The sequence below is a fragment of the Lampris incognitus genome, chromosome 4 (assembly GCF_029633865.1).
Source record: "Lampris incognitus isolate fLamInc1 chromosome 4, fLamInc1.hap2, whole genome shotgun sequence".
Classification (NCBI taxonomy): Eukaryota; Metazoa; Chordata; class Actinopteri; order Lampriformes; family Lampridae; genus Lampris; species Lampris incognitus.
Genome location: NC_079214.1, coordinates 47,147,313 through 47,167,291, shown reverse-complemented (window position 1 = coordinate 47,167,291; position 19,979 = coordinate 47,147,313). Strand labels below are relative to the sequence as shown.

Sequence of the window (19,979 nt, the reverse complement as noted above, 5' to 3'; positions counted from 1 at the left end):
TTGTTTTTCCACTTCTGTTATGCATTCCGAAAACAAGTCTTTACTGTTCTGTCAATACCAAGTACAAATCCAGACCATTATTCAACTGGATAATACAGTTTTACAACAGTAGTTTTCACTCATTGGGTGGACATTGTTGAGATGCTACCAATTTTTTTTCTCCATTACAGTATTCTCGTCTTTTGACGGTTACTTTGTCTTTATTTGTGACGTGGCATACATTACTCATGGTGAAAACTTTTTTTAATATGGGGAAGTTGTGTTGATCTGCTGAGATTTCAGCCAAATAAGTGTTGAATTCCCTTCACCTTTCTCGACAGCCCCTCTCCATTTCTTAGCCCAGTCGCTGAGCTGCAGGGCGTAGCTCCTTTCGATCTTGGCCCGCTCCTGGAAGCAGCTGACCAGGTCACTACATAGCCTGTGGCCATCATCAATCCGCTTCACAGTCCGCTTGTAATTCCCCGGCTGTGATGCAGGCAGACACACACACACACACACACACACAGAATGAGAGAGGGACACAGGAACCAGGCCGACGTTGGCCTGTGGGACATGTTAAATTACTGGAGTGATTTAAAGGGGGGCCGGGTTCTCAGCAGCGTGTGCTCGTGTGGGAGAAAGAGCTGGTGTGTGAAATGAGTGAATTTGTGAGAAAGCGGAGAAAAGGGTGAAAGAGATGAAAGAAGAGGGAGCAGATAGTGGGAAGGGTGAGATCGACTAAGGAGAGAAATAGAATAAGGGAAATGGGTTTGCTGAAAGACAAGAGAGAACAAGAGAGGTTGGCTTATGGTCGGAAAGAAGCCAATGAGTCAGTCAGCAGGGACTCATTATAAATCTAACGATCTAAACTGTTTTATCAAACAACCACATCCAGCTGTCCAGCTCCCACTGCTGTGGTTGTTCTTCTACTTAAGTTAACCGATTATTGTCTTTTATTAATTGTTGATTATTGTGAAACTACATCTCACAACGTCTTTTCAGTGTATTTTTATTCATAGTTATTCAAGCTGGACAGTTCTTAGAAATTATGCCCCTACGATACAGTGGACAGGATACAATAAGCATAATGTCACATTCTCAGGTTAGAATGCCAGCTTTATAAGGCTTGCATGATGAGGTGTGTGTGTGTGTGTGTGCACGCGCATGTGTGTGTGTGTGTGTGCCTGTATTAGAGTATACCTCTACCTTTGTGTGTGTGTGCGTGCATGTGTATGTATGTTTGGTACCTCCCAGAAGCTGTCACAGCTCCCCAGATCACTGAGGTCTCCATTGGAGGACATCTTGGGGTCTGCCTTGCAGCACAGAATGGTGGCGGCTGGAGGGGCGGCTGGAAAGATGGAGATAGTTAGAGGGACAGACACAGACATGCACACACACACACACACACACACACACACACTAATGAACAAAAGACTACAAAGAAGTTTTATGAAACATCCAACAACCATTTTACTGCACACAATAGAATGAATTAGATTGAAATGTAATACTTTGTCGTATTCTGTCCAGATACATGTGGGCGAATACAAAGGCCTTGACCTTTTCAACAGAAGGGCCAGAGACCAGTCTCAATCTTTGTGCACTGTAGGGGAAAGGGCTCGTGTTATTTTGCTGTTTCTTCAAAGAAACTTCAGAGGAGGAAAGGAAGGGACCCTTCTTGCTATCGCCAGGTTCCAGTTTGTGACCTTCGAAGCATGGTTTGTTTGGACCCCAAGTCTCAAGTGGTAGAGACTTGCTTTCTTACTGGTCCACTGTATGCCCTTGTACAAGCCTCATTCAAACTCTAGCCCACATCAGTTCCACGTCAGCTAGTACAGGGCAGGACTCCTGGTAATGAACCCTCAGCAAACGCTGCCCGCAAGGCCACATTCTCCCTTTCACATGCCAGCTTTTCTTCAGACACAACTGAAGCGTTTGTGTCAGACACAACAGTGACGCACTGTCACATACATCCGCTCTATTGCTAAAGCAGGAATCTGTGTCATCAGGCCCTGTACAAACACACAATGGTTTTCATTCATCAGCCAGAATTAGACAAATATTGGGACAGAGTACATCGTTGATGAAAATTATACACTATTAAAATGTGCTGAAAACTGTCAGCGCCATTTAACTGCTCTGAATACTAAATTTGATTCATTTTTATATGAATTCGTTTCCAAATTTCACACTCTTAGTTATAGCATTCACGAAACCTTGGACCTCACTGGTTAGTGAGGCAGATAAGTCATTTAAAGCTTTGTTAATAAAACAAATTACTGCGCAATATCATTATACTATTCTAATAAATTGATTTTTTGGGGGGGGGGGGGATTTTCTCCCCTTTTCTCCCCAATTGTATCCAGCCAACTATCCCACTCTTCTGAGCCGTCCCGGTCGCTGCTCCACCCCCTCTGCCGATCTGGGGAGGGCTGCAAACTACCACATGCCTCCTCTGATACATGTGGAGTCCCCAGCCTCTTCTTTTCACCTGACAGTGAAGAGTTTCACCACGGGGACATAGCGTGTGGGAGGATCACGCCATTCCCACCAGTTCTCCCTCCCCCCTGAACAGGCGCCCCGACCGACCAGAGGAGGAGCTAGTGCAGCGACCAGGACACATACCCACATTCAGCTTCCCACCCGTAGACACGGCCAATTGTGTTTGTTGGGACGCCCAACCAAGCTGGAGGTAACATGGGGATTCTAACTAGGTAACACTGATTCGAACGATCCCTGTGTTGGTAAGCAATGGAATAGACCCTAATGCCACCCGGGCGCCCCACTATTCAAGTAATTTGATACGTTTACAGTGACAAGCCAAATGTTGCTGCAATATGCTGCTTGCCAAGCTGCAATGTCTAGAAACTACTGCCACATCATCACACCTACACTGCCTTGTGCAAGACAATCCCGTAGAGAGAGACATGTACAGTATATGTACAAGGAGAAGGTGGAAAGACAGGGTAGCAAAGAAGATAAAGAAAAAGAAACAGTGATGAGGGAGGGTGCTGTGAGAGGCAGAGAGAAGATAGAGACAAGTGTCACCCACACACCTAGGCTGAACAGATGATGATAGGCCATTTTGTTCACATGCATGTACATATTTCAGCCACATCAACAACAACAAACAAGGCCGTAAAGGAGCCAACTTATAGGCTTAGTTCAAAAACTCACCACTTCAATGCACCGACAAGCCTATAAACCTTGCCTGGGAATACAACTAACCAGGAGCTCGACTATTTGGGTCTTTGTGTGGTTTGTTTTGGTTTAGTCTAATTGAATTTCACTTAACAGGTTTACATTGTGACTATGACAAGCAATCATTTTACCAGAGCCAATGTGTTCATTAATCTGTCACACATTCACTTTCAGTTATATGAAATCTGAAGGGGTATCAACAAACCGGCATTTTAAAAGCATCTCTGGAGGTTGCTTCCAAAGGAATTGACCCAATAGTGTAAAATGAAGTTTATAATGACCCTGAATATGGTTAAAAAAAAAAACTAAAAAAAAAAACTTTAGAATGACCTCACACATCACCAGCCGGATACATAATAATACCATTAGTGTCACCCTTTAGTATGGCACATGACCATGTTGGGAACCTTGTCCTAGTCTTTGCATGTCTATGGCTCTTGATTAAACATGGCTTAGTACCTTATGGTGACACTTTATCTTGACATGGTGTCAATACAACAAAGCTAGAGAGAAAAAAAAAGATAGTTAGGTATGCCATAGACTTGGCAAGTATGGCCATAAGTCGTCCCGGAATAGTCCTTCGGTACCATTTAAAGGAGGCGGAGGGGAGACATCTTAAAACTGCAGTATTCTACAGGATCTGCTGATGAACCTTGTGCACAGTTCACAATGACCTCACTTCTCTATACTCTATACAGTAACTTCCTCCTTGCTGCCCTCTCATTGGACAAACCTCGGTGCCAAGGCCAAATAACTTCCTGTGCCAGACACAACAACCTGGGAGGAAGAGCAAGTGGCTCATCAAGGTTTGTGTGTGTGTGTGCATGCGTGCGTGCGTGCGTGCGTGCGTGTCAAGGCCTTGGATTGTTGACTTGAATTGTTGAAATACATTGAACAAAGGCTATTCTCAACTGGAACTCGGCCCTGTATGTGAAGTGACCCCAAGCACCAGACTCATTCCAACCCCCCCCCCCCCCAAAAAAAAACCAGAATATGCAATGGAAAGCTGAAAGTCACTGTAAAACTCCTCAGGAATCATTATAAACAAGCACTTTTTCAGCTTTCAAGCCCAAGTAGCCTATTGGGGACAATATCTAACCAGACGTATCCAATCAGACACGTTGGATGTACCAGTCAGAAATAGGGGATATGTCTGATTGGCATACAATAAGAGTACCTCTGGGCTGACATGATTTAGGACTTGTTGAGATAATAAAAACTGGGGGACAAAAAACATGATTTAGCTAGCTGAGCGTTGCTGCCAATGCATAACCATTAGAAGCTCCCTCGTGCTACATATAACCATGATGTTCAAACTGTGACGCCTCCAAATTAAACATCAAGAGGTTTAGTAAGGCAGTAAATACAAGCCCAAATAGCAGCTTAAGAGCAGGTTGGTGTTAAATTAGATGCAGTCTACAACAGTAGCCTTGGTGAGCCCATTAAAGGCCTGTGGGAGTGAGTAGTAACAAAGCTTGTGTAACCAACACAGACTAAAACACTATTATTGTCATGATAGACACACCAATGGGAGAGCAGCAAGCATGCACTGACATGTACTATTGGATAACACTGGCCTTGTGTAAGCCTGTGTGTGATGTGTGTGTGTGTCGTGTCCATAGGAGTGAGTCAGAACTAAAGTGAGGTTTAGCATTAGCCTCTGACTAAGCGACAAGACTGCACCTAAAGCAGCCGAATCTTCAGCTGAGAGCAAAACCATAGTATTTCCCTGTATTTCTTCTTTTACGTATGTATGCATGTATGTATGTATGTATCTATGTATGTGTGTTGAAGAAAAAGTCAGAGGTGAGTGGAAAGTATGCTAGCGGCAGAGGGCATCTGCCACCAGCATGCTACTACATGAGTGTGAGAAGTGCACTTCACCAGGACGTGCTAATTATTCCTCTTAAATCCTAAGGGGCAGCAGGGTGCATGTGGGTGTGGGCATGTGTGTATGTCTAATTGGGAACAAGCCGAATTAATATCTGCTAGTGCCTTTACTCGTTCTCAACCTAGTAAAAGCATATAGATGTTGTTTATTTGTGCTAGACCTGCCATAGGCAGAGGAGCCAAACTATACGTACTACAAAACTCTCTCTTCACCTAAACACAAATACAGCTTTTAATAATGGAAGGCCAAGGCACAGTAACTTTTGATAGTGTGACTTTCCAACATATCTGTCAATTTCCACTTGTAATGCACACTGTAACGGCGCACAGCTATCTTTCTTAAAAAGAGTCAATGTACCTAATTATCAGGCACACAGCTCTACAAACCTTCAGTTATTCAATGTTTGGATTATCGTGAAAGCTCCCAGGATTGTGTGTGTGTGTGTGTGTGTCCGTTTGTGTGAGAGTATGCATGTGACATTAACCCTTTTCCCACTGGCCAAAAATTCCGCTAACATCCACCTTTTTACATTGACCAAAGGCGGACATTAGCGGGTTTTTTGCGGGTTTTTTGGCCAGTGGGAAAAGGGTATTAGTGGCCAGCAGAAGAGGGATTAGGATGTATGTTGTCCAGTTGATTGACAGGCAGACAGTACAGCAGAGCTCATTTGGTCCCTGACTAGGTCACTGTCCTCACACACATTGTACCAGATGCTGAACGTGTACTACCAAACACCAGGCCTGGCTACAGGACAGACACACACAGACACACACATTCTGCACACACAGAAACAGACCATAACACATTATTCAGAACTACTTAATACGTGAGATGCTTTGACCTAAGAGACAGAGAGAGACAGGCAGTGAGCAGCCCACCAGGTCAAAGCCCTTTTGTGCAAATTCCAGGATGCATGTCATAAATCATCACTATACGTTGGATTTCAATACCACGTGTATCAATTACATTTAATCAACTCTGAATGTGGTCAGATACAACATATTGAATGCAATGACTTACAGTTGAGGTGCCAGTAAGATTAACTCAGACAAAGAGGCTGAATGGTACCCAGGTTAAAAAGCCATATTAGCACATTAACAATGTATGCAAACACAAACACATACACACAAAAGCTGCCTGCAAGCAATACCTTTCCATCTTCACTGTCAACTAGACTTGTTCTTAGCAACACTTCTACCCCTCTCTTCCTGACCCCTATCACTCTCCTACCCTCTACTTTCTGCCCTCCCGCATGCCAACTACCCATTCAGCACACACTCACTTTGCTTTTAAAATGAGCCTTTAAAGAGAACCAGTTCATACAACAGACAGCTGGCCTTCGTTTAATGGAAAAACTTGACATGCGTGGAGTGTGTGTGTGGGTTACCAATCAACGCCCACCGAGATTAACAAGACCTTCCCACCCTCCCATGGCCCCGTTTGTTGTGTGTCTCTGTATGAGTATACCTTTTGTGTTTATGTGTGCCTGTGTGTGTGTGTGTGTGTGTGTGTGTGTGTGTGTCTCCTCAGAAGATGTTTACATTCCCTCTGTCAGTGACCTGATACTTGGGTTTAGTTCCCTCAGTTTGGAACTTCCAGGACCACAGACCACCCCAGACCACAGGGACCGGCCAGAAGAGGAGGAAACCAGCAGCTGTGGGGGGAATCTAGGGGGACTGTGGGATGTGACCCCTGGACTGAGGGGGTGCCAATGGGATGTAGGATGAAGCGTGGGGATCTGAAGTTAGGAAGCTACCGGGTCCTTATTTCTTAAAAAAGGGTTCTTCTGACTAAAATAATCATAAAAGAAAGTGAAATAAATATCTACACCATGGGATAATGGAAATTAAGTCTACTTTTGAAATGTCAAAGAGAATAACACAAAGTAAAACTGACCTGCTGATTCTGAAAACAAATCAGAATTTTAGCTTGATTTTAGTCTTAAAACAAATAAAATGCATGTTTTAAATTAACAGATGAAGCAGCCATCAATCCAACAAATATTATACTTGCTTTTCCAGACCTATGATTTGAGATACAGAATCATAAGTTTTTGTTGTACACCTTGAAACAGTCAGAGAAGACTACTGAGGAATCAAACAATTCATAGCACTATAGTTTTGTTAACTTGTTAATTATATTTGCTCCCTCTTTTTCTACCTTTGTCTCGGTATCTCCAATACTTCATTACCTTTGATTTGTCAAACGTTTTCTACATTAATCCACATTTTCAAGACCTGTGTGGGGAGACAGCAACCTGACGTGTCTAGTGGGAATGATGGAGAGCGACTGCAGAAGGGATAAAGAGGTGGTGTCACACCAACCAGGGGACAGAAGTCTTGACTTCACACAAGAAGACAAGGGACAGCAGCATTACATTACTTTTCTATTTTACTTACTTTGCTCTATTTCTTTATTTGCATTGGTTTTAACCTTTTGTAGTGTGTTTTATAAAATTTGTGCCACAATGAATGTCACAATGAGTAAAGCATCAAGACAAAGTCCTGATACATGGAATTTTATGTTTCAAATAAAATCTAATTGCTAACTGGCCACCAGACCACTAGGACCCTGCTCTGTACAGCCCATCTAGTACCTCAGCAATCTGAAAACAACCACCGGTTAAACAGCCTACGAACCGGTTAAATGCAGAAATACTAGCTGGCTCGCGGGCCAGGACAAAGGGGTGGTGGTGGTGGTGGTGGGAGATGTTTCTGGGTGCAGCCTTAGGGACACAACCCTCTGGTGGACAGAGAATTGTCAAGCTCGACTAACCAAACACAGCAGCAGCACTGAGGAAGGGGCAGAGGATGAGAGGAAAAAGCGAGGGATGACAGGAAGGAGGTGATCCCGATTATTTTTTTCTCCATGGGAAAGAAAAGGAACAGGCACATATCTTGGAACAGGTTTTCCCGTTAACAACCCACAATAGGGTGGTGGGGAGTGTGCGTGTGTGTATGTGTGTGTGACTGTGGGATGAGAACAGAGCAGAACATTCAGAAAGTAGTATGTCAAACATGGAAACACTGTCAGAGACACATTCAAGCAGACACACACAACTTTGAAGCACATGGATCTCATCTTACTATCTTAGACCCACAATGAAAAAGGGAACTGTGTACATTCTGCATGTGCTCATTAACAGTCTGAAAACACACACACACACACACAACGACAATTTCAATCGATCAATCAATCAGCTGCCAAATGCATTTAACAGTACCATTTAAACTCAATCTAGACATACGTGAGAGAAGGAGGATGAGTGAAACAAAGATGAAGACAGAGAGAGAATCTGGCTGTGGATTTATGCAGAAGTGGGTCAGGGCAGGCGGGTGAGGGGTGGGGAGGAGGAGGGAGGAGACAGGCAAACAGGCAGGTCCAGGCCTTGTAAGCTCCGCTGGAAACTCACGGTCATTAATCTGATTAATGTATGCCGACAGTTTCTCTAAAACTAAGCCTGCACCATGCCTTCAGCTGGCTAGTGGAAGTCTCCACCAACATAAGCCTCTGCTACATTATTTACCATGTTGCTACACACCAAGAGTCATTAAAACCTTTATTCACAGGAATGCCAATTTAGACCTACTACTTAGGCAATAGTGGCCATAACGACTTCTCAGTTTTTCTCTAGGGTCATATCAAATCAACCTCCTTTTTGAAATTATTGAACCACTATGGCAACAAGCAGCTGATAATCAGTTAATGGCTAGCCAAGCAATGGTGCTTGAGAACTGGTTGTAAAACAACACTGTTATATGTGTCATTTCATTTCTTAGTATTGTGTAACCATGTCAATCTCATTATAAAATGAGAAGGACCCACCATTTCAAAAAATTATGGCTTCAAAAAGTGAGCCTGTACTATTAAAACGAACGCTGAAACGGAAGTTGAGCAAATTACAGGTTACCACTGAAGTGGAGCGTTCTTGGAATTCTAATGAATTTCCACTAACAAAAGTTTTATATTCAATGGTCATGTCATGCTTTGAGACAAAACCCTCCATACCTTTGTGTGGGGAAAAGCACACGCCTCAGATTTATTATCCTTGTTCCCATGGCACTATACACACCCTTCAAAAGTTGGCTATGTGTGGGTGTCTTTTAAAAGCCAACAGGACTTGATTCTGAATGCTGCTCTGTTACCATTGTCATCAAAGCCACTGGGAAAGTACTTGCGCAAACAAACACACACACACACAAATTTATGTTATGAGTGAAAATCCAACTTTCCTAACCCCAAACACTAAAATTAACCCTAACCCTTACCTTAACACTAATGCTACAGTCACACATGCGTGAATGCAGGTGAATGACCATCACCTGCTAGGCAAAATTTGTATCTTGGGGCATCCGGGTAGCGTGATGGTCTATTCCATTGCCTATCAACACGGGGATTCGATCCTGCGATCCCCGTGTTACCTCTGGCTTGATCGGGCATCCCAACAGACAATTGGCCGTGTCTGCGGGTGGGAAGCCAGATTTGGGTGTGTGTCCCGGTCACTGCACTAGCACCTCCTCTGGTCGGTTGGGGCGCCTGTTCGGGGGGGAGGGGGAACTGGGGGGAATAGCATGATCCTCCCATATGCTATGTCTCCCTGGTGAAACTCCTCACTGTCAGGTGAAAAGAAGAGGCTGGCAACTCCACGTGTATTGGAGGAGACATGTGGTAGTCTGCAGCCCTCCCAGGATCGGCATGGGGGTGGGTGCAGCAGCAACCGGGACAGCTCGGAAGAGCAGGGTAATTGGCTGGATACAATTGGGGAGAAAAGAGGGTGGGGGATTCGTATCTTGTTGTGCTGAATGTGGGCAGCACAAGATGTGGCGCACATGGAAATCAGTTTGTTGGTTTGTAGGTCCATTTTATTGGTTGTGGTTGTCGGTCACACATGAGTGGTTGTTGGTTTTGCAATGGGAAAATGGACACTGAAGTCCAGAGAAGGATAATTAAATGTTTTACTTAATTGTCTTACTTGTACATGTTATTATAGTTTCATGGACAAATATAGAGGAAGAATATTGGTGTACAAGTTATATATATGTATACCGCGAAATATGAATTGAATAAATTTTCAATGCCTGTTTTCCAACTCACTGCCGGCCAGGCAGCATCTCTTGTGGGGCAGTTTGTAGTTTTCATGGGCAATGTCATACAATACCAGATGGTTAGACAAGCAACAATCAAAGTCTCCTCCATCCTGACTCACTGAGAAAACTACAGCCAAGTGGGCTCAACCACACACACTTCGTTGCCATTGGTTGAGGCTGTAGATTCACCGGTCAAAGTTAACCAAAGTTGAACTCCTCGTGAAGCAAAGACGCAAATTTTTTTCGCCACAGGAAGGAAATTTTTTTATTTGCCCATTCAATCGAATAAAATGGAAGTGAATAGGAGGCGAATATTCGCCAATGTTAATTTCGTGCAATTAACACTACCCCTAACCATAACCCCAAAATTCAAACCTAAGATGATGAGAAAAAAAAAACCCAAATTTGAACCTAATCCTGAGCCTAGTTTTAGTGTGACTTTAATAGTAGACCGAAGCCTAACTCTAACTCTAATGCTAATTCTATCCCTAGACCTAACCCCTAGCCCAGAAATAACCCTTTTCCTTGCAGGGACCTAAAAAAAGGCACCGCAATGGAAGGTAGGTGGTTTCCAATTCTAATATCTTTAACAGTACATTATGTCCTCACAAGGATAGAAAAGCACACACACAAACACAAACACACACACACACACACACACACACACACACACACACACACACACACACACAGGGGTTAAAGATTAGAAGGACAGTGATAGTAGGACCGATCTATTTTCACAGCCAGCTACATCAAGGCTACTCCCACACAAATATTCCCAACAACCGCAAACCCACAAATACCACTGAGAGTTAAAGTACTATTTCGACAGGAACAGGCTGGTGGCTAGCACACAGACATAGATGGCTATGTGGCTGTTACAAAAAAAATATATCTAACGTTATATTTTGTGCTCAAGACATAAAATTCCTGTTATTAGGCATAGTCTATGTGACATGAGCACTATATGGCCAGACGCATAGCACAGACCCAGAGTAGACAGTATGAACAGTAGAGCCCAGAGAGAGAGAGAGAGAGACTTACCTTCTGAAAGATGAACACAGAGATGGACAGATGTCCAAATGGAAGGCAGGTAGTGTTTACCAAGGTCTAAGAGAACGGCAAACGTTGAGACAGAGACTGGAAAGTCCCTCAGCAATGGAGGGACAAGCAGAGGGACCGATGGAGGAGAAAAAATGGCCAGAAAGAGAGAGAGAGAGAGAGAGAGAGAGAGAGAGAGAGAGAGAGAGAGAGAGAGAGAGAGAGAGAGAGAGAGAGAGAGAGAGAGAGAGAGAGAGAGAGAGAGAGAGAGAGAGAGAGCGAGAGAGAGGTTTGTTAGAAAGCGTTACAGCCACCAGCATGTGGTTCCATTCCTTGTATATCTGCCTGCTGCTCAGGATCAGGCCTGCTCAGAAGACCAAGCGGCTCTGGACTAACTGCCCTGTTATAAGGCCTGACGGCTGGAAGGTGGCACATTCTGGGTTTTACAGTGAAATGCCACACATGAAACAGCTTTTCATAGGGCTATTGGGACCCCTGTGTGAGGTCAAAAGAGACACCTCACACTTCTAAATTTACCTGGGGTGGAAGAGGGACTGTGTCTGAGTCATACAGACGTCAACACATCAAGTCAATATGAGCTTTTACAAATATGTTACCGCCTGGTCCAGTGAATGTTCTCTGAATCCTGATTCCAATATAAAGATTTACAAATTAGTCATCACGTAACAATTATAACATTCTACCGATCTTCCCTTTATGTTAAAAATTACGATTATTTTTTTTGTTACTGCAACAGATTTGCACCAATTCCAATTTTTTCATTAACCAAAGGAGAACCACCATTATGCTCTATGCCCCCCACACACACACCCTACCCCCCACCCCTCACACATGCACAGACCTCTTTTCCAAAAATACAACTATTAAATTATTAATTATTGAGTTTTCTTTATTAATCCCCTTGGGAAAATTGAGTTACTGCAAATTAACCCATCCTAGCTGTGATCTGTGTAGCTAGGAGCAGTGGACTGCCACCTTCATGCTGCACCTGGAGACCAACTCCTGTTCTTTTCCCATTGCCTTGGTCAGGGGCACAGTCAGGAGTATAAACTCAAACATGCATGTTTCTTTTTATGGTGGGGGAAACTGGAGCACCCGGAGAAAAGCCACTGCAGACACGGGGAGAACATGCAAACTCCACACAGAGGACGACCTGGGATGACCCCCAAAGTTGGACAACCCTGGGGTTCAAACCCAGGACCTTTTTGCTGTGAGGCCACAGCGCTAACCACTGGGCCACCGTGCCACCCAACTATGATTTCACTTGAGCACTGGTGGACAATAAAATGGTGCCCCTGAACGGGGACAATATATTGAACAGATCGAGAGAGAGGGATTGCAATGGTTAGTGTATTGATCTGCGCTGCAGCAGTGTACCCTGAATGCTCCAGTTGGCATCGAGCTGGCAACCAGTTGGCACTTGGGGAAAAAGTTAATTTCATATGGTATTCTCTCAAACTGTGATGTCTGCTAACAATAGCAGTCTAGGTTTTGTCTAGCTGATCATTGTATATCTGAGTATAGACTGGGAAGGAAAGAAGCAAAAATCAAATCACAGAATCACAGAGAGAAAGAGGAACATGCAAGGAGAGATGGAGTAAAGAGAGGGACAACTCAGCCTTGTTCCAAAGAACAGCTGTGCTTACAGCCAGCTAGAGGCTCTTATTTCTAAACCACATCAGTGGGCCAGCATGGGTCCAATGCCAGCTCCCTGAGCTCCACAGAGAAGTGCAGCCTGCGAGGGAAACTCTGGTTGGGCCCGATGTGGGCCCGATGTGTTACATGTCGAGTACTGCCAAATATTAACTCTAACCCTTTTTTAAACATTTCCCACTATTAATATGAACACGGTACTTGGGGAACATCGAGGAGCTGTACTAAAAAAGACAACATATGTTGTGGTTCATATCAACAGGGAGTCGGACGTTCCCTTTTCATAAAAATATTTACTCAGAATGGCCCAAAGTAAATAAGACAGCCATCTCTCCATACTATCCTGCAAAAACCACTGATGGATAGTTTTGTGTCTGGAAAAACATCATGATGTGTCCAATTTTGCTGGTAAATTAAGACATCAGAAAATCACTATTTTTTTTTTTTGCGGTTCTACACAACCAAATATATAAAATGTTGATTCCCAAAAGACTGAGTTTAGCTATGCTATACAACTTCTAAGTGTAAAGTCTGGGTAATGCCAGCCTTTCTGCACAACAATTTGAGATCTTTTCATCGTTACAGGAGAGACCTCACCGAATCAGCGCCACAGGCTCAGATTCCGGAACGTATTTCCATAAAATTTGTGCATATTGTTATTGTAGCTGTAAAACACAAGTTTTAACAAAATCTATGTCTAAAACCAGCAACACCAGAGTGGACTAACGACTAGGGGTGCCAACAAACTTGTATGTCACACTAGAAGTTGACATGTGTCATGTCCCTTTGAAATTTCATTCACATCACAATGGTTGGAGTTTGGGGATAGTTGGGGGGGGGACTCATGGTACCGAATCTTGTCTGTGTCAACGCCCTGGCAGTTATAACAGCCTCTGAGCACATCCCAACTGGAAACCGGTGAGTGTTGTCAAAAGATTCCGGCTGATAATACTCCCTTTTCCTTCAGGCTATCCACAAACGAATGGGCACAGCTACAACGTGCGACCGACAGACTATTACAAATTATTAGGCTACACCGACACGATGGACTGGGATGAATATATATGTCTAGCTGTTCAGTTCAACGCCTCCAACGGAGTATGAGATAAATATGCAGCTCATTTGTGACTGTTAAAAAACCCACATTTTACCTGTTGCGACTCCGGTCACTTCACCCCGAGCAGCTGGGGGGGGGGGTGATAAACTCCCAAAATCCCACTTGTATTGCGATTATCCTTTTAATTTCCTCACGCAAAAAAAGGTGTTTAGTTAAGCATTTAACTGTCGTTTTGGTGAATTTCAACACTGGTACTTCCTCTATTTCTATCCGAGGTGAAACGTTCCGCTGCGCGAGATTACTTCGAAGTCAGCCGTGGGCCGCGGGTCCATCCCCCCCGAAAAGATCCGGATCCGACAAGTCTCTCATAGCAATTCGCCGACATGTGATCCGCGATCCTCTCTCTGTCCGCCATAAACACGACGAGAGTCTTTAAATTGGAAAAAACATGCATCAGACTCTTTCTTTTCTTTTTTTCTTTGACCGTAGAGCAGGTAAGTCTGCACCCCTTGAAAGTCTGTTCGCGTCGTTCGAGAGCTCTCTCTCTCTCTCTCTCTCTCTCTCTCTCTCTCTCTCTCTCTCTCTCTCTCTCTGTAATCAGATGCTGCTCCAAAATATCCATTCATCCTATTAGACTTTAACCCTTCACTGTCCGGCACAAACCGTCCAGGCACCCGCTCATCCAGTTCCCAGTTCAGCCCCACCGATTCATCTCAGTCACGCAGAGAGAAATGAAAAAGACAGAAATAAATCACACGCCGCAATTTTGGAGATTACTGCGAGTTTTAATCAATGTGTGAAACTCGCAAGTGTAACTATTTGTTTTTTTTGGGGGGGGGGTCATGTCCGCAGTTCACACACAGCATCTCAATTTAGTAAATTCGAGGTTAATTTCGAAAACCAAAGCTTTAGCGCAAGTACGAAATTTTAAATTGTACCGTTTGCAAAGCTACCCAAATCAACATTAATTTTGTAGCGCCACCCTCAGGACACAGAACGATTTGAGCAAAGGGCTGGTTGTTCATAAAGTCCTTTATCAGAGATGGGAAAAGACAGATCAAAATGTATTCTTGTTACAAAATACCCCTCAAATAAAAGTACCAAAATAAAATACAAAATACTGGTACCAGAAAATGTATCAAGATAAAAGACACGTATTTTATATATTCGAAACCACTAACTATGCGCCAAAGCAGGGCTGCAGACTAACTTACTACACTGGTTGCACTAGTGCTCCTAATTTTTTCATTTATGTGCACTTGCACATAATTTAGGTGCACTTGAAAATGTTTCACCGCGCCTTTTGGCGCCATAATAACAAATTTTTAAGCGTTACCCTTTTTGTCAGTTCCCATACAAATTGGTAATTTCTTAATATAAATGATTGAAAATTCAAACAGTGCCCTGCTTCATCCTCCATAGGTGGTTGAAAAGCTCGGACACCTTTACTGCTCCTTGGAGTAAACTGCAGCTCATTCGTGTCACTACAATCAGCAAAACGTACCAAGGAACTCTCGTTTTGCTCGCATAATTTATTTCTATCGCAAAATGTACAGCTACATTCACAGTTTCTACTGCTCACCCAGCTCTGAGCCGAGCAGCGCACCTCACTATATCTGTAGCAGCCACACCGCCGCTCCCTCACTGCCGTTCGCACGTTCAATCACAATCGTTAGTTTGCCTTTAGCCAGTTTGCCGTTAGCCTGCACACTGCCGCTAAAATACTAGTAGTACCCAAAACTGTTAAGACCACCCAAATGGCGAAGTCCTGGCGCTTCAGCGTAACTCCTAACAACATAGTCTGTCCTTGCAAGCTACAGTTACTAACACAAGATTGTTTACAGTCTTACCCTTCCACAGACAGCTCAGCTACCGCCGCCGCCAGTCAAGCACACATCCCTAGCTAGCTTGCTGGCTCACTCACTTCTTTTAGCCAACGGGCCACATGTATCGACCGCTTTTATATTTAGCATTTATCTATGGCGTTCAATATGTGTAAGTTCTAAAAAAATAAGATATTTTATATGATTATTGCAGTTAAGATAAAAGGTTTACATTGACGGACAGTTCACTGTACAGGGTGAGGCAGGAAGTGTGGTGTTGTGTCCATATACATACATAGTGATGCAGTGTTCTGTTAATGCTATTTACGTTAGAGACCGCTAGGTGGCACTACTGTGGTTTATATGTTCCAGGTACTGTGAGTTACGCATGTATAGAAGGAGTAGAGAAGAAAACGTGTTGATGAAAAACTGCTAAGTAAAGTACATGCTCCCCTGTTCCTCTGCTTCGTGTGTTGATGTCTGATACTGAACCAACCACACAACAAAGTGGCGACGAGAGTAGTAGTGACGAAGAAATGGCTTTGCTCTCCTTGCAACCTCCTGCCGTGTTCCTGGAGTGCCCAGATGAACCGAAAACCGCATCTGCTGGGTGGAAAAAGTTGTTCGACAATTACCTGCTTGCTATCGGGGGAAGTGACTTTCCTGCTGAGAGAAAGAGAGCCTTGCTTGTTCACTGCTTATGAACAGAGGGACAAAGAATCTACAGCACCTTGCCGATCACGGCTGATACCTACGATGGATCTGTGCAGGCTTTGGAGACGTATTTCACCCCGAAACTGAACGTTGTCACCGAGAGGTACCGCTTTAGGCAACGAGCTCAAGCTGTGGGTGAGTCAACTGATCACTATGTGGCAGCGCTGCGCGAGCTCGTGAAGAAATGTAAGTTTGGCAATATGGAAAGTGAAATGCTGCGTGAGAGACTGTTAATGGAGGAGGACCTGACACTTGATAGAGCTTTGGAAGTAGCTAGGCGTACTGAAACTGCTATAGCTGATGCAAAAGTCATTGCTGATGGTGACACAAAGCACGTCGCCGCCATTCAAGTGCAAAAGAAGGCGCGCAAGCCAAAGTACAAGACCGTTCAGAAAACGGATGCAACCCACACATGCTATCGTTGTGGTTCAGCTGACCACCTAGCCAACAATAAATCCTGCCCTGCGAAGGACTGCAAATGTAAAACATGTGGTAAGATGGGACATTTTTCTAGAGTGTGCAAATCCTCCCAAAAGTCTGTTAATGAAGTGACTGTGCCTGATATTACTGTCTTAACTGATAGTTCTACTACTGAAACAGCTGCTAAGCTAATGTATACTGCTACTATTACTGTACCTACTACTGCACAGGCATGCACTGTTGAGTTACTTGTTGATACAGGGTCTGGTGTTTCTATACTGCCTGAGAATGTTTACAGTGAATATTTTGGTTCAAGTAAGCTAAGTGAACCTAGAATGCAGCTTGTTACATATTCCAGAGAGAAGTTAAATGTGCTAGGATGTCTTAAAGCTGACATTACGTACAATGACAAGAGTGCCTCCACAGACTTTTACATAGTGAAAACGGGGACACCTATGCTAGGTATGGACCTGGTGACTGCTCTCCAGCTACAGATCAAAGGAGGACAGTTAATACCTGAGACTGCCAATGTCTGTGCGACACTCCGCCAAACCGAGGCTCTGCCCTCTACCAGCAAACAGAAAAGTGAGACTCCAGCTGCGTTTGGATGTACTTTCACTTTGTACCCAAAGTGAAGGTACGACCAGAAGTGAAGCCGGTACAACAAAAGCTTCGACGCTTACCACTTTCAGTCCGTGATGCCGTTTCCAATGAACTCAATCTGGAGGAAAATGGGATAATGGAGAAAGTTGATGCGTCTGAATGGATATCCCCAATTGTAGTCACCAAGAAGAAGACAGGTGGCATACGCATATGCATCGATTTGAGGGAACCTAACAAAGCAGCAGTCGTTGACAGCCATCCATTACCACTGATTGAGGACATACTGTCTGAGCTGCGTGGATCTGTCATGTTCTCTACGCTGGATCTCAAATCTGCATACCATCAACTGAAGCTGCATGAAGAGAGCAGAGGGCTCACCGCTTTCATTACACATGAAGGCCTGTACCAGTACTGCAGAGTTCCATATGGACTGAGTTCTGCCCCTGCTACATTTCAGAAGATGATGACAATGATCCTCAGTGGCCTCAAAGGGGTGCAATGTTGCCTCGATGATGTAATCATCTACGGATCCTCAGAAGCTGAACATGAGGCCAATCTCCGTGCTGTGCTGCACAAAATCAGTGAAGCGGGACTGAAACTCAATGTTGACAAATGTCAGCTCTGTCAAACCACTCTGAGCTTTCTTGGCCAAAAGATCAGTACAGAAGGTCTGCAGCCAGATGACTCTCATGTCACTGCTATCCTGAATGCCTCGCCCCCTACTGATCCTGCAACCCTGTGCTCATTTCTTGGTCTGAGTGCATGGTACTGCAAGATTGTGCCCAACTACGCAACTGTTGTTGAACCTATGAGAGCTATGCTGCGAAAGGACGGTTCATTCCAGTGGAATGATGCAGCTCAAGCAGCATTTGACCGAGTCAAGAGGATGATCGTGAATAGCCCTGCTCTAGTGCTGTTCGACCCCAACAAGCCTACCATAGTCTCTACAGACGCTTCAGACTATGGGCTAGGTGCCGTCTTGACTCAGCTGGACAGTACTGACGAAGAACAGACTGTTGCTTTTGCATCTCGCAGTCTGTCGAACGCTGAGAGAAAATATTCCATCATCGAGAAGGAAGCGCTGCCCTGCATCTGGTCTGCTGAGAAATGGCGTACATGCCTCTGGGGAAGGAAATTCCTGTTACGCACCGATCATCAAGCACTTAAAACACTCCTGACTACCAAAGGCAATAACTGCGCTGGTCTTCGGATAGCCAGATGGTCTGCTCGCCTGATGAAGTTTGACTATGATGTTGAATACAGAACTGGATCTTTGAACTATGTTGCTGACTGTCTATCTAGACTCCCACTTCCCAAGATAGACACTGCATGTGCAGAGAATGTGGAATCCGTTGCAACCATTCTCGCTGATCTGAGTGCTGTGTCTGTGGATGACTTCCAGTCTGAGTGCTGTGACTGCCCAGTGCTCACAAAGCTCCGTGCACAGATACGGAAGGGCTGGCCCTCACGAAAGAAAGCAACTGAGCCTGACTTACAGCCATTCTTCCTGATCCGCCATGAGCTTGCAGTCATTGATGACTGTATTGTCAGAGGTACTCATCGGTTGCTGGTGCCTGAGTCATTGCAGAAAAGACTGATTAATATCGCTCATGAAACCCACCAAGGCATTGTGCGCACTAAGCAACGCCTCAGAGAACTGTATTGGTGGCCCAAAATGGACTCCCAGATAGAGACATTGATTAAGAATTGTACAACCTGCAGACAGAATGATAAGTCGACTGTAACCCATGATGCTCCACACCAAACCGTTCCCCTACCAGCTGCTGCCTGGGAAAAGGTTTCCGTGGACATCGTAGGTCCATTTGAGATAGCACCTTTTGATTGCAGATATGCCATAACACTGGTAGACTACTATAGTAAATGGCCTGAAGTAGCCTTTGCTCCCCGTGCTGACACAGCTACTGTCATCAAGTTCCTAAACACTGCTTTCTCTCGAGAAGGGAATCCAAAAGAACTGGTCAGTGATAATGGACCTCAATTCCTCTCCTTTGAGTTCTCTGACTTTCTCAAAAAGAGAGAAATCAGACACCTGAGATCTTCAGTTTAGTATCCAAGAGCCAGTGGAGAAATTGAGAGATTCAACAGAAGCCTTAAAGACTGCCTACAGACCACATCAATCCAAAGAGAACCCTGGAAATCATTCCTGCGAATTTACCTGATGGATTACAGAGCAACGCCTCATTCTACGACTGGAGTATCCCCTTCAGAACTGCTCCATGGTTGACGAATGAGAACAAAGCTACAGGTGATGGAGATGCCTGTACCTCTAAAAGAAGGACATGCTGTGCGTGAAAGAGTGAAGCAAAAACAAGTGAAGACGAAAGAATACACAGATGCTCACAGACACGCTAAATCAACTGACTCCCAGTCCATTGACAAAGTACGGATTAGGAAGCCATGGAAAGTAAAGAAAGTAGAACTGAAGTTCACAAAACCAAGGACTGTTGTGACAAAGAAAGGACCAAACA

At 44.3% G+C, this 19,979-nt stretch overlaps 1 protein-coding gene across 3 annotated transcripts in view; it reads right to left on the bottom strand.

Annotated features, from left to right (window-relative positions):
• Window positions 1-13,581, bottom strand: part of pacsin3 (protein kinase C and casein kinase substrate in neurons 3) — a 37,974-nt gene extending 24,393 nt beyond the window's left edge. For 2 of the 3 annotated variants that reach the window (XM_056278341.1, XM_056278343.1), the window contains exons 1-3: window positions 11,203-11,277; window positions 1,227-1,327; window positions 309-465 (exon numbers count right to left, since the gene is read on the bottom strand). In XM_056278341.1, the coding sequence (XP_056134316.1) occupies window positions 309-465; window positions 1,227-1,280 (211 nt within the window). In that variant the 5' untranslated portion in view covers window positions 1,281-1,327; window positions 11,203-11,277. Of the gene's footprint in view, window positions 1-308; window positions 466-1,226; window positions 1,328-11,202; window positions 11,278-13,470 lie in introns of those variants that run through there. The other variant, XM_056278342.1, reaches the window with a different exon arrangement.
• Window positions 13,582-19,979: the final 6,398 nt, after the last annotated feature.